Below are 15,460 nucleotides of genomic sequence, written 5' to 3' on the forward strand. Positions count from 1 at the left end.
TTAATACTAGTAATATTGAACATGGATTGGATGGTGAATGATTAATGTAATTTGGTTGACAACAATGACAAGAGAAGAGGTAGAGTGGAAAGCTTTGGAAATAGGTTTCGGCGCCAACTCAGTATTTATTATGGAGCCATAAAGGATAACTTATGCACTTGGGACACAGAATTATCACTAATAAAGTTTCATTCTAATAAAACTTCAAGCCAAATTATAAATCGACAATTCATAAGTGAGATGTTTAAATTCTAAAATAAACGTCACCCTCTTTAGAATTAATAGGGAGATCAAGAAGCATGGTATTAATTGCATTTTAAGTCACCATATTTAGTCCAAAGTTGACCATTTTGTGGTAAAAAAAATGGGACATTCATAATGAGACATCGATTCGGTCAGCACTCAAGGCAAAATTCTTGGTCAATTGCAAAATGATGTGCCATGTACTCATTCCTGTGACATTGTCACGTTTAAAAAGTGATGTTATAATTGTAAATATAAGCACAGAGATAACTGAGTTGAAATGTAAATGAAAATAGAAGCTACAATTTCGGTATTAAGAAATGTCGGCAGCTCTGTTATTGAGGCTTGATTTACGCTGTTGCTTTCGTCATTAAGTGCTAAGCAAGTAATTAAGAATCGGATGATCAATCATTTTCCTGTGCCCACCATGGAAAATGTCGGCATCATTGTTTTACCAAAGAAAAAAGACTAATTAACGAGTATTTCGTTACACAGACAATCATACTCGTTCATCTTAATGTGTCAGTCTGAGTTAGGCTTCTATCCAGCTATGGTAGAAATACAATTGGCAGGGTCATGCTCTTTAATTTCTAAACTAGCTGTAATTCATTTGTTTGACAATTTAGTTATTAAGTTCTCCTACTTTAAACAATTTAGTGAGGTTGAGTCATAGTACTAAATTATTTGTTTTAGTTAGCATCTGCAAATTCTAAAAATATTACCACATCTGCGACATAGAAAAACATTTCTTTAGCATGAAATTTTATACAGTGCAGTATCATTTTATGAGTTAAGTGGAGAAAATAAAATATAGTACAGAACGTATCATTTTAAGGGTGACTTCCAAAAATAAAAAGTGAGATAGCATGGGTGGGAAGAATTGAATATTTATTTACAAAGGTCCCACTAATATGCAATTCTTCATTTCTAATTAGACTTGTAACTAATGTTTATTATAGTCGTAATTCCCTTCTACTAAAATACATGGAGTGATGGAGTATAATTCTATCATTTGTGAGAAACAAAACATGCATAAAATTTTAATTAAATATTGGTAATAGAAAATAAGAAAAGCGAATGAAGAGCACAAGAGAAGCAAAGTATAATAATTATGGTTAGAAAAGGGAAAGGTAGAAGGCATGAATGCCCCGTGAATTGAGATTATTTCTAAAAGTTGCCTGAAATTTCTACTCCCGCGATTTCTGCCGAACTTAACTGCTGCATTTATTATTCTGATTTCCTTTTACCTTAAGGTTTACTTATTTCGGACTGTTTTATTGTCTTGATTAAAATACTCCTTAGGCAAATATGGGAAACAATCTAAGCAATATTTATAGTAATCTTTATTTTTTGGTAACCGTTTTGGAACTTTGAGTTAACACCAATCTTTATTTTGTAGCGATTGGTATTTGCATTTGTATGAATAATATTATACATAAAAGAAGAAGATATTTCGTTGTCCAGCTAATATTGTGACAAATATTACAAAATCCAAAATAAAGAATGTGACTTTTCCGGTGCACTTGTGTTAAAGCTGTTGGAGAGGATTGATCATCTCATGCACTAAAATATACCGACATGCAATTCAATAATGTGAGTGAATTCTTACCACAACAAAACAAAAAAGGGAACAGAGGAAAACGAGAGAGAGTGAGACAGAGTAGGGAGTCACTATTTATGACCTTCTACTTCCTTGTCTTTAGGGTTTGATCCAAATGCATATCACTCAAAACCCAATTGATTGAACAGTACTGACTTCCTCTGTATCTCTCTCTCTCTTCTATCTTGGAGGACAAATTCAGAGCATTCTACTTGAAGAATTTTGCATGCAACCAAGGTTTGTACATTTTGGCTTTCAACTCTTTGCTCATTATCTTTGATTTCTCTCATTGTGGGTGTTTTCTTTTTGTGAATTGAAGATGTGGGCTTGTGTAAAGATTTTGCTTTGATGAAAAATGGAAATGAAGTCAAGAAAGTTGAAAATGCACATTCTTGTTGGGTTTCTTGCTTGCATTTTGGTAAGGGTTCACACCCTCACAGATGAAAATGATTTCAAGATTCTGACTGATTTCGTGGATGGCCTCAACAACCCGGAGCTCTTGAAATGGCCAGATAATGGCGATGATCCTTGTGGGCCCCCTGCATGGCCTCATTTGGTGTGCTCCAACACCAGAGTCACTCAGATTCAGGTACAAAATCTTGGATTGGAGGGGCCTTTGCCCCCAAATTTTAATCAATTGGAGAAACTCGAGAATCTAGGCCTTCAGAGGAATAAATTGAATGGTGATTTGCCAAGTTTTAGTGGATTATCTAACCTGCAGTTTGCATACCTAGATTTCAATGAATTTGAGACAATCCCTCTTGATTTCTTCAATGGACTCACTAGTATTCGTGTGTTGGCTTTGGATGATAACCCCTTTAACAAGAGCTCTGGTTGGAGTATACCTAGTGAGTTAGCAGAGTGTTCTCAGTTGGTTAACTTTTCTTGCTCCGGTTGCAATATAGTAGGCCCGGTGCCTGATTTCTTCGGGAAGCTCCCCTCGCTTGATTCCTTGAGGTTGTCGTATAATAGGCTGAGTGGCGGTATACCATCCACTCTTAGTGACTCAATGCTACAGGTTTTGTGGTTGAATGATCAGGAAGGAGATGGCATGACTGGCCCTATTGACGTAGTCTCGACTATGGCTGGGCTAACCACGGTCTGGCTCCATGGAAACCACTTTTCTGGGTCGATCCCGGATGACATCGGTCGTTTGACTTCCTTGAGAGAGCTAAACCTCAACAGGAACCGGCTCGTTGGGCTGATTCCTGCTGGCTTGGCAAATATGGATCTTAAGCTTCTAGATTTGAACAATAACATGTTGATGGGTCCAATTCCAAAGTTTAAATCTGCTAATGTGTCGTATGCGTTCAATTCGTTCTGTCAATCTGATCAGGGCAAGCTATGTGCTCCGGAGGTGAATGCCCTTTTGGATTTTCTTCGTGAAGTGGATTATCCCGAAAGGCTGGCATCCGAGTGGACAGCGAATGATCCTTGTGGAGGGCCTTGGTGGGGGATCAGTTGTAGTTCGGGGAAGGTTTCTGTTCTTAATTTGCAAAAACTCCGGCTTAATGGAACGGTTAGCCCTTCACTTGGTAACTTGTCTTCACTTCTTGAAGTTCATTTAGAAGGAAATCATCTGCACGGCCGAGTCCCTGCAAGTCTTTCACAGCTGGGATCACTGAGATTGTTGAACTTAAGTGGGAGTAAGTTTGATCCTCCGTTGCCAAGATTTCGCGAGGGTGTGCGCGTGATCATTGATGGCAGTCCACCGCTGCAACCTGCTAAACCGCCCAAGCAGTCCCCCTCACCAATTGCTCAGCCACGTTTTCCCCCTGCTGCGGACCAGGATCCAGGATCTCCGTCTTTTGATCCTTCATCTGGTGATTATCAGCAAACGTCTAAAGATGCTCCACCTTCGTCTGGAAAGTCAAGTCCGGTTGTAAATGAGCCGAAACCTGCGAATTCTACCAAATTAAGAGCAGTGATTATAGCAGTTGCAACTGTAGCCTCGGCTGTTTTGATTCTTCTTTCTGGCCTATTTGTCATCTGGTGTTGTAGCAGAAGAAGAAGGCCGGAAATCCCTGCTTCCGGTTTTGTGGTTTATCCTCAAGATTCACCTGATACTGGTGACATTGCGAAGATTGCAGTGGTGAACGGCTCTGCTGTGGTGGTTAAAAGTGGCGATGCTGTTGTGAGCAGGACGACCACTGGAGGATTGGACAGTGCTAAGGTGATTGAGGCCGGGAAACTGATGATACCTCTTCAGGAGCTTCGCAAAGCTACCAACGATTTTTCAGTAGAGAACGAGCTCGGACATGGAGGTTTTGGGGTGGTTTACAAGGGCACGAGGGACGATGGCACGGTAGTAGCAGTCAAGAGGATGATGGTTGCAACCATGAGTAACAAGGCCTTAGATGAATTCCAATCAGAAATAGCCGTGCTTTCAAATGTTCGCCACCGCCACCTTGTGACCCTCCGAGGATACTCTGTTGAGGGAAATGAGAGGCTTCTGGTATACGAATATCTGCCTCAGGGTGCTCTTAGTAAGCATCTTTTCCGTTGGAGAGCGCAAGGCTTGGCCCCTTTGCCCTGGAAGACAAGACTTGTCATTGCTCTCGATGTTGCTAGAGGAGTCGAGTATCTTCACAATTTGGCCCAACACAGCTTCATACACCGTGATCTTAAGTCTTCCAACATTCTTCTAGACGATGACTTTAGAGCAAAAGTGGCTGATTTCGGATTGGTGAAGCTGGCCCCTGACAGAGAGAGCTCTATTCCTACCAAACTTGCTGGAACATTCGGATACCTTGCACCCGAATACGCTGGTAAGGGAAGGATCACCAGGAGGTTATAATTGGTAATTGTGTCCTTACCTTACGTGTGTTTGCTAATCGTTGTTCGTTTCATTCCAGTGACGGGGAAGATTACTACAAAGGTGGATGTGTTCAGCTTTGGCGTGGTGCTGATGGAGCTTCTGACGGGACTAGTGGCGCTTGATGATCAACGTCCTGAGGAGAATCGTTACTTGGCTGAGTGGTTTTGGCAGATAAAATCGGATAAGGATAGGCTCATTGCCTCCCTCGACCCAGCTCTAGATATAGGAGAGGACATCTACGAGACCATCTACACGGTTGCTGACCTGGCAGGGCACTGCACAGCGCGGGATCCAAACCATCGGCCTGAGATGGGACACGCTGTGAACGTGCTACAAGCTCAGCTGGTGGAGAAATGGGAGCCGTACGAGGAAAGTGATGAGTGTTCGGGCATAAACATGGCGCTGCCTCTTGCGCAGATGCTAAAAGGGTGGCAAGAAGAAGCTGCGGACGGGAAAGATCATAGCGGTGCTAGCCAGGACAGCAAAGGAAGCATCCCAGCTAAGCCGTCCGGGTTTGCAGACTCCTTCACTTCTGCTGATGCTCGCTAGCTGCAGATAATCTTTTCTTGCAAAATATTTCTCTGTTTTTTTTGTGAATGAGATTGATTTGCGCTTTTGTGATTGCATATGAAGAATACTAGCCACACGTAGTTCATCAAAATGAATGTGTTGTTGTCACTATGTAGATAATACAGAATATGCTGCTTTTCCACTATCTTTTTAATCAGCATCTATACAAATTCTTGATCAAGTATTTATGTCTTTCTAATCATTTTTTCCTATTTTCTTTGTGTGCTTTGAATCAGTTTTCTCTGTTAAAATTAAGACTGAATTAGTACAAAAAGTAGCTTCCTTCTCTAGCAAAAAATTAGTCCTTTGATTAATTGGTTTGTGACAGAGCATTACCTATATTCAAGGTTCACCAATCCATATTCCATGAATTTGTGTTGTGCCACTGCATCTATATATGATGGTAATGTTTTGTATTGAAAACTAATTGTGAAATGGCGACAATTTAGCCACACGTACGGGATTTGTTTGAAGAAGTAATTATGAAGAGGGCAAGAGTACAAAACTCTTGAACACTTTGAAGTTGAGCATTAGACTACACTACTTACGTTACTTTCTACTGTTATCCACAATTCTTGAGTACTATGAAATAAATGCTACTTAAGTATTTTCTAATGTTATCCACAATTCTTGAGCACTATGAAATAAATACTGAATTTCAGTAGGCTATCTCAACTTCAATTCAATGGTTATATCCAACCATATAGATACAAATCCACTTAAACATAAATATGACATCAATTACACATTGGCTTCAGTGAATTCGTATCTAAGTTGATCTACAAATTTCACTAACACGATGATAGAGTTTGTCAAAAACTAGAAGAAATTAAATAAAATTTAGAATTGAAAAATGTGAAGGTGCTAAAAAGACATGAAATATCAGGTTTTTAGATTGATAAAAAAAATCATATTAAATCAAATGAACATCACTTGGGACCTTGTGACTAGGCTATGGATTAGGGTGCACAAGCACACGCAAACATGTAGCCTTTGTGTGCTCAACAACCTGCATTGGCATATGAGCATGCCCGCGCATGCTCGGTTACTTCCTTCAATACGCAGTTGCGATTACCCGAATTCCGAAGGGCACTGGATGAATGTCCTTAATTTTATCATTAAGTAATGTTCAATAAAAAAAATATCTGAGCAATATAAAATCAATTATAGGAGAGTGGGCCGTGAGAAGGCCTATACACTACTCTTCCTAACAACTAACATATGTTTGGGCATGCCCAATTTCTTTTTTTCTTAAAATGGAGTAATATATTGGGCTTTCCATTTTAAATAATAACAACATATTTCATCTTCTTTCCACGTCATTTTTACATACACTACTTTAGTGCTAAAAGTACTTGCTCATTAAATCTCAATCTTTCCACATTATTGCAAATTAGACCTAACTTTTGAATATTTTCCTGCTTAAATTTTCTTCGTGACTCTATTTTGCTAATTAGACCTATATTTGGGGTCGAAAGTCATAATTAATTGATAACTTTTGAAGTTCATTGTCGGATTGTCAATTTCATAGACAAACCTCCAAGTCCAACAATTATTAATGGCGAAAGAAGTTAACACAACAAAGATAAGACGTCCGAATAATACAAGATGCAATTATTTATAGATGTACTAATATATAAGGACAATCATAAAAAATAGTACTCAATTTTTTTTTCTTAAATATCAATTTCAAACTCACATAAATAGTTAAAAATCAAATATTATAAACGGAAAGGTTAGACCATTATTGAAATTTTTTTAATGTATAGTCTTATTTGCAGCAATATAGACTAAAACAGGTTTTAAAGCATTTACCTATAAGGCTAACAGACAATAAATTGTAGTCTTACTTTTTTATTGTTATTTCTTTATCAAAGACTAATTAAAGTTATTGAATCGATCATTAGATTCTTCTAGTTTTACGCACTGGGGCTCTTTTTGCCTCCTAATTATTGACACAAGAAACATTATCTGAGAAAGAGCGGATTATTTGAGAAATCATCATTGGAAGTAGCTGTTACACTATATAATTATATATATGATTGATATGATTAATGATTTGATTCCATGATTAATTAGTGGAGGTGACTATCATTTTAGAGTGATGCTAAATGGCCACATTATGGCCAGCCATAATATTAAAAAATTATTAAAATTCTGTGTATTTAATGTTAAATTGATGAAATTTATAAAGCTAGAAAGTAGCAATTTTTTTAAGACTAATATACCCTCCCAAATTCACATTTTGACTTATACTGATACTGATCACTTGCGTTTATATTTTTTTTTTATTTCTGCACTCATATTTTCTTTACTTTTTTTGTTTCTTTTAGTTATGTAGAGTAGTATTTATTTGTACTGCCATTTTCTTTCCTACATATTAGATTATATTATAAGTTTTTTTTTCTCATATTATGCTACTATTTATTTTAATTGCTTTGATTTTTTATATTATACCCTATACTATATTTTATCATTTATGTTATATTATTTGTAGTAAAACTCATACTTCAAATAAAAATATTCTTACTTTTTTTTAATTGCTTTTTATTTTTTATATTATATTCTATTATTTTTATTATTTTATATAATATTATTTTTAATAAACTAGTACCTCAAATAAATTTTTCTTGGTATTTACTATTTATAATTATATTTATATTTCATATAATTTTATTTATATCATAATTATTTGTTTTATAATTCGTACCATCAAACCTTAAATCCTATACCCGACACTCTTTGTATCCAATCAATAATACTTCATTCGTCCACAAAAAATAGAGCACAATTACTATTTTTGGTTGTCCACAAAAAATAGAGCACAATTACCATTTTTGGTCATCCACAAAAACATTTATTTATGAAAAGTTTTCAACAAATAATAATCCTAAACATCATTAATAGATCCAACTCTAAGGCATGATGAAAAAAAATACTTTTTTCCTAATTATTTCCCAATGCCTATATTTAGAAAACATTAAACCACACACTTTAGTCACGTAATTTAATTATTTTGATCAATTTTAACTATACTAATTATTTAATTATTATAAAATTGTTTAGCAATCAATTATGCACTTATTTGTAATCAAATACATATTTTATTAATTTAAAGTGAGGTACTAAAAATTATTCAGATGATTTAATATGTATATTAGTTTTGAAATCATAATAAAATATGCTCATGATATTTCAATTCTATTATTAGTGATTATTTATGTTTAGCTTCACTTACTTAGTTTAAACTAATTTAAAATATACTAGTATAACTTATCCTATTATTAAATAACTTGCGAATAAAATACATGTAAATACTATGACAATATATTTATACAAAAACAATTCAACTTTAGTTATACTACAAATTAATTCACTGTTTAATTATAGTGAAATGATTTAATTTTAATGAAAACACATACTCCTACTATTATATAATATTAACAATTTGTCAAAATAATTCGGAGTTAAGTAGTACGGAGTATTTACTAAATTTTAAATTTTATAACTAATTTTATTATAATATATATTTAACCTTGGTGTTATATCACAACCTACTCACTAATATGGAAATGTAATGCCACATATTCACAACTTATTTTGAAATTATAGAGAAAATTGATAAATTAAATCTTGATACGTGAAGATTTAAAAAGTAATATATATATATATATTACGATAGTAGTTATATAACTTCATCATTACCTTATTGATTATATGTTATGGAGTATTGTAATAACTAAAATTTAAAAAAAACTATTATTTATATAATATAGAGTAATAAAAATAAAAACGAAGTGATAAAAAAGTTAAGTAACAAATTACTCTAAAAAAGAATGGAATAAATGAAAGAAACTATAATTAAAAACTAAGGGTAATATTGTCAACTGATTAAGCATTAAATGAGTCAATTAAATTATTAATATCCAAAAGTATCTATATTTACTGAAAAGCCATTTATGACCAGCCACATTATGGCCATATAGCTTTACCCATCATTTTATTTGGTTTCTTATTACCCACAAAATTAGAAATGAGTGATGACTTCCGTGAAGTGCATATGCACAAGCGCGCAGCTACATACATTGAAGAATGGAGTAGTAAATATAGTGTAATTAAGATATAGTGAAAAATAATGGTGTATATGCATACATAGTAGTTTAACCAACTAGTTTTGCGGCGTTACAGCTGCGTTGATTTGCTTAATTAATTGTGACATGCTGAATCACAAGATTTCATCAATCTTTATAATTGTAACTTTTGGATATCAAATTGGCAGTTGCTTGTTGTTGCACCTATTTTGCATGATCTATGCTTAAAATCGACATAGTGAAAGGTATTGGTTGTTGTACATAAATTTATAAGTCACTTTTAATCATCCTTAGCAATTACGTACGTACCACCTAACATTTTGAGTAGAAATTGGATATGCATGTCATACATCCATCCGACGAAATAAATAATTGCATTTCGTTGGTTGAACTGAAATTATACATATCAATAGAATTTATCAAAATTATTATTAAAACAAATATCGAAATCTAATACTTAATGGAAATTATCTACCACGAGTTAATTATTTAGTCGATAAAAAAAGGAGTACTAATATTACTATTTATATAAACGAGTTGGATGGTGTATTCAAACTTGTAGTAGTAGTAACTAGGAGTAACATTTAAACTTTATTCGTCACTTTCTTAAATTAAAAAAAAAAATCGGTATGCAATAGTTTGAGTACGGAGTAGTGAGTACTCATATAAACAAAAATAATGTTGCTGACATATATAATTCAAAATCCTTTTGGGGGTAACAAACTGGAATATTTAGGGGCCCAATTTTGGCTTCACTCTTCAGACCTTAACATGCATATTCACATATTCTTCATTATATCTGGTACAATTCGATGAATTATGTAAACTGCAGGGATTCGATTAATCAATAATTTAACAGGGGAATTGTGTACAGTCTGCTTCTGCAGTATGTCACGGCAATTTTTTTTTTTTTTTTAAACATGTATCCTGGCAATATTAATTTTATAACATAAATAGATTACTCATTATTACATTAATAGTATAGCTTTAAATCATCTTTTATTTTAATATCACATTTTTTCTTGATAGATTATAAATTAATAATGCACGATTGGTAAAGTAAGAAAGAAATAGAAATGAAAAGTAATTGAAGTATTGTTAGTGAAGAATAAGATTCATCTTATAAGCGATAAAAATGTTTCCTTAAATAAAATTGGTCTATTTTTTAGGGACATTCCAAAAATGGCAAATATGGTTTATTTTTAAGGGACGAAGGGAGTATTTTCTCGTCCATAAAAAATAATTTTAGTTGTAGACAACATGCAATGTTCAAAATTAGAAAAGTTGAGAGATAAGGGGAAAAGTGGTTAAAGTATTTAAAATTGAGACTTAGTTCGTTATAGAGTAAAATTTACTTTACTATTATAAATAGATAGAGACTAATAAGATGGATGACAAAAAAAAAAAAAATATGACTATTTTTCCTGAACAGATATAGTAGTTTTTTGAATGATAAAATAACAAGTCTAAGTCTATGAAGAAACATTAGTACTCCTTATGTTCTATTATAAACTATTCTAATTCCTTTTCTGGGACGTGTCAATTTCATTTTTTTCTAATAATAATATAATTACTCTTTCTTGATTTTTTACTTTCTTTTAGTATTTCTTTTAGTATTTTATTCTTTCTTTATTCTTTTACTTTATTTTTTCTTTGCTCATTTACTTTAATTTTCTTTAGATATTATATTTTTTAGATTATACAGTATGTTAAAAAAACGCTTTACTAATTGTAAGATGAGAGTATTTATTTAAATATTTAATCGTTTAATGAGGATTTGGTTGACCAGAGAAGAGTCAGCGGAGCACGTGTCACGTGCGAATCACATGTGTGCCAGGGGAGCCACAGCACGTGCTCTTGCACTGACACCCTACTCCATCCATTAATGCATTATTATTACTCTCATGCATCAATTTTATAATCTCTTTCCACTCAAACACTCATACATCATTAATTAGATATTATGCTACATATACAATCATTGACTGCTAAAATTAAAACAAATACACTTTAAGTTTTCTCATATCATAAATATGATCGAATTTCGATTCTATTATTTACATATTTATTGATATTTCATTATGAATATGTGATATCCTATTTTTGCTATATTGATATTTCATATTGTTATTCGATACATTCACATTAATCGACCATCGAAATGACGTATATCGATATATCAATTTGTATGCATTAACATTTCATATCACCCATAGGTGATAAATTAATATTTATGTTAATCAATTATATTGATTCCACTTTTAGTATATGGAGTATATGTGATTTTGACCGCATTTTAATATGATTGTAGTTTTAGATGACGCTTAATGAGAGATTGGTTTGAAACAGAAGAAAATAAGCTAGAAATGAAACTCTAATTTGGTAAAATAATAATATCTTGTCATCCACTTAATCTACTAACTAGAAAATAAATAAATATCAAAACAAAATTGTTTAGCTTCCAAATCTTGCAATTTTCTAAATGAATAAGATTCATAATTTTCTTGGGCTCGTTCTTCACAAATAGTCTATAAGCCTTCAGTCATTGGACTATTGCACGTAAATAAATTAATGCATTTTGAACTATTTAATCCGTCTTCTTGGATGGACATCTTGAATAATTCTCAAATCAACATTTGTTGAACTAATCTATTCAATCTGTCTTCGAACTTCTTGGCTAGGCATCTAGTGACCGGTTAATGGGCACCGTTGGTGACTCTTCAGTTGCATCACATATGCCAAAAGCTTCTAACTTTAAATCCCTCATAATCAAAGTATTTTGGGTGCATTTCGTGTCGTTTCCATGCAACTTTAATTTGAAACTTTTGAAATATGGCACAGTTTCAATGGACCATTGGTAAGTAAGAGAGATGAATTGATAATATAAGAAATAGGAAGAGAAAAATGGATAAAGTAAGAGAGAATTGTGAGGTTCACTTTCTAAAATAGAAAGTTTTAAAATTTTATATTTTTAAAGGACTGAGTAAATGAAAATTATACTATATTTTTAAAAAGGGGTAGTATAAAATATCAAAATAGTCTTCTCAACATATAAATTAGTAATGTATAAAACACCGTAAATAATCCATTCAATAAACAATACAAATAGAATACATCAAAATAATAGTAATAAATAATATAAGTAGAATCCAAGTTACTTGAATTGTATTCTATTTTAGATTATCCCACGTTATATGAGTGTCAGTTTTCTTTTGTGGTTAACTACAAAATATTTAATATCACTTATTCTATCACTCTACTCTCTTATCTCTCATAATTCATTCTTTTTCTTATACAATTATTTGATCTCTTTTAATAAACTAAACACAATTTTTTTAAATCGTGTGCCAAAAATAATGCCTCAAGTAATAGGTAATAGAGGGAATATTTGCTTTGCTCACATGGGCTTTTCAAATTTTTAATTAAAAAAATGAAGATGTATCCAGTTATAAGATTTAATCTAACTATTTATATTAGACTTAAACCAATTCTAGTATAAATATTATATTAAATAGTGATTTTATAACAATCGTTTATACTAAATTCTATATTTAAATGAATATTCTCTCTCTCTATATATATATTTTCCTTATAAAATTAGAAAAAAATAATTAGAATTTGTTTTTGTGTATATTCAAAACCGAGTATTATATATTTTACTCAACAATCCAAAATGAAACGAGCTATGAAATACCATTAAAGCTAGTATTTGCATTTTGAGTTTTAGATTACCACTGAAAATGTGATCGAGTTTTAATAGTAATTAGACTGTTTCCAACTATTTACGCCAAATACAAATCTATTTTTTGAGTATATGTCATACTAGAAAGTATTTTACTTAATACATCAAATTCAATATTTACATTATTTTTTAGCATGTGTCTCACAAATTTTTGCAGAGACCCATATTTTATATTGTTTCATAAAAAATATAAAAATGTAGATTTACAATATAATTAAAAAATTTCTACATCAAAAATAAAATTTAATACTACTATATGATTAGAAATGACCTTATAGTTTCATTTTTTTTGGTTACTTTGGATGCAAAGTTTTTGGTAAAATCAAAAGAGAATATACTAGTATTATTCAGTAGTCAAAGATTTTAAAATGATGGCATTCTCGCTATACATTTGAAAATATTACTCTATCAGTTAACCACAGTAAGTTTGATCCTAATTATTTGCGTGAATATAAATTTGTCGTCTTTAATTTAAACCCTTTAACTACTAATTAGACAATCATTAGAGAGAGGTGACTGTCACTCTGTCAGCTCAGCTCCCTATCAAAATTAAATCGTAAAACACCTCTTGCAAGTTTTTCTACTCCACAGATTAATCAACAAATGTACGTGACCAAATTTTATATAACAAAAAACTGATTTATTTATAAAAAAATTGGTTTATTTATGTATTTTAATTAAAATATATGGATATATATATATATAGTATTTCCTCCGTTTCTTTATAGTTGAGATGAAACTTTTTGGCACGGAGTTTTAGAAATGAATGTTGGGTATGTTAAATAAATAGATAAAAAAGTAAGAGAGAGGAAAAGGTAGAGAGAATAAAGTATAAAGTAAATAAAGTAGAGAGAATAAAGTAAGAGAGAGTAAAGTAAGAAAGAAGAAAAAGTTACCATATAAGGAAACGACTCAACTATGAAGAAACTTCCCGAAATGATAAAATGACTCAACTATAAAGAAACGGAAGGAGTACATGGAAAGTGCATAATATTATGGTCATATATTTATGATTTGTGTATAATTTTTTACTTTTTTGGAACCATAAATGTAATTAGTGCATACTTTAATTCAAATTTTAAATACAATAAAAAGAAAATTCAAATATAAAAATAAAAAATAAGATTAAAGGCTAATAAGTCTTTTTAACTTATCCACTTACTATATTTATTATTTTAATATATAATTAATACATCAAATTATCAATATAACCTTATTTTGGTTGTACAAAATTTAATTGTTTATTATCACTCTTATTAATATCCAATTTGGCAATAAATTTACAAATAAATTCATAAACTTTAGCTAGTAGATTTGCATATCAACTTTTAAAAAATTACTACTAATATAGTTTTACTGAATAGTTAATTGTTTTGATTTTGTAATTAATATAAAAAATTGATGTTAACATTACTTAATGACTTCTTTACATTACATACTGGAACAACAACAAAATTGATGTCACATTAGACTATCTCCATCCGTGACATTCATCCAATCCAATCTCAATCAACTTTTTAATAAAATATTCATTTCTCTATCCTCCACATACACAACCCTCACTCAATTTAACCCATCAACTTTTTTACTTCCATCAGTGACCCCAACCCAACCCAACCCAATATTTTCTTTTTCATATATTTTATATTAATATTTTGATTTATAATTAATTTAAATATATTAAATAATGTCTAAAAATTATAGTAAAAAGTATATGATTCAAATTTAAAATAGAAAATATTAGATATTCAAATAATTAAAGCACAATATAATAATAAATTACACACATTAAAAAAATACAATACGATAATAGAAATAAACAAACCAAAATACAAATGAAAGAGTGAAAAAAAAGCTAGCTTAAACAAGATAAACATTAGTACATATTTAATTGTTTGTGCCAAAATTAATCCAAGTGTGCACAATGTTCACAAAAATGATAATTATTAAATAAATTAAATTAATAACTAAAAGTAATAAAAATTTCATAAATTCACAATGTTCAAAATATTCAAAAGGTGATTATCCAACATATTTACATTTCATATTTTTAGTATACAATTCTAAAACATGTGCATAATTAAATAAAGGAGTGATTAATCAATAATTAATAGTAAATAAAAAAAAGTAAAAATAATAATACATGGAGCCAACGGAAAATAGACATGTGTCATTTGCCCTCCACTTTTGGTTTGGCCGGCTGACAAGTCTTAAAATTGGGGGTTGGATTGGATAATTTCATTTTTACTTTATTTTTATTGCTTCCTATTTTGTCTTATATGCTCCACCTCCATCTCAAAATCACCGATGAGGGTGGTCTTACAGAAAACGAACGATTCGTATTATTTATTTATATATTTTAAATAATTTTATTTGTTGAATTAAAGTTTATATTG

The 15,460-nt window shown here is 31.3% G+C and overlaps 1 protein-coding gene across 1 annotated transcript; it reads left to right on the top strand.

Annotated features, from left to right (window-relative positions):
- Positions 1–2,198: 2,198 nt before the first annotated feature.
- Positions 2,199–5,412, top strand: LOC125223466 (receptor protein kinase TMK1-like). Its single transcript, XM_048126629.2, has 2 exons — positions 2,199–4,611; positions 4,699–5,412. Exons 1-2 carry the CDS (start codon positions 2,199–2,201, stop codon positions 5,208–5,210), a joined length of 2,925 nt encoding a protein of 974 aa, XP_047982586.1. The 3' UTR covers positions 5,211–5,412.
- Positions 5,413–15,460: the final 10,048 nt, after the last annotated feature.

Source organism: Salvia hispanica, chromosome 1 (genome assembly GCF_029641045.1).
Source record: "Salvia hispanica isolate PSC_SH4W2 chromosome 1, Shi_PSC_v1, whole genome shotgun sequence".
NCBI lineage: Eukaryota > Viridiplantae > Streptophyta > Magnoliopsida > Lamiales > Lamiaceae > Salvia > Salvia hispanica.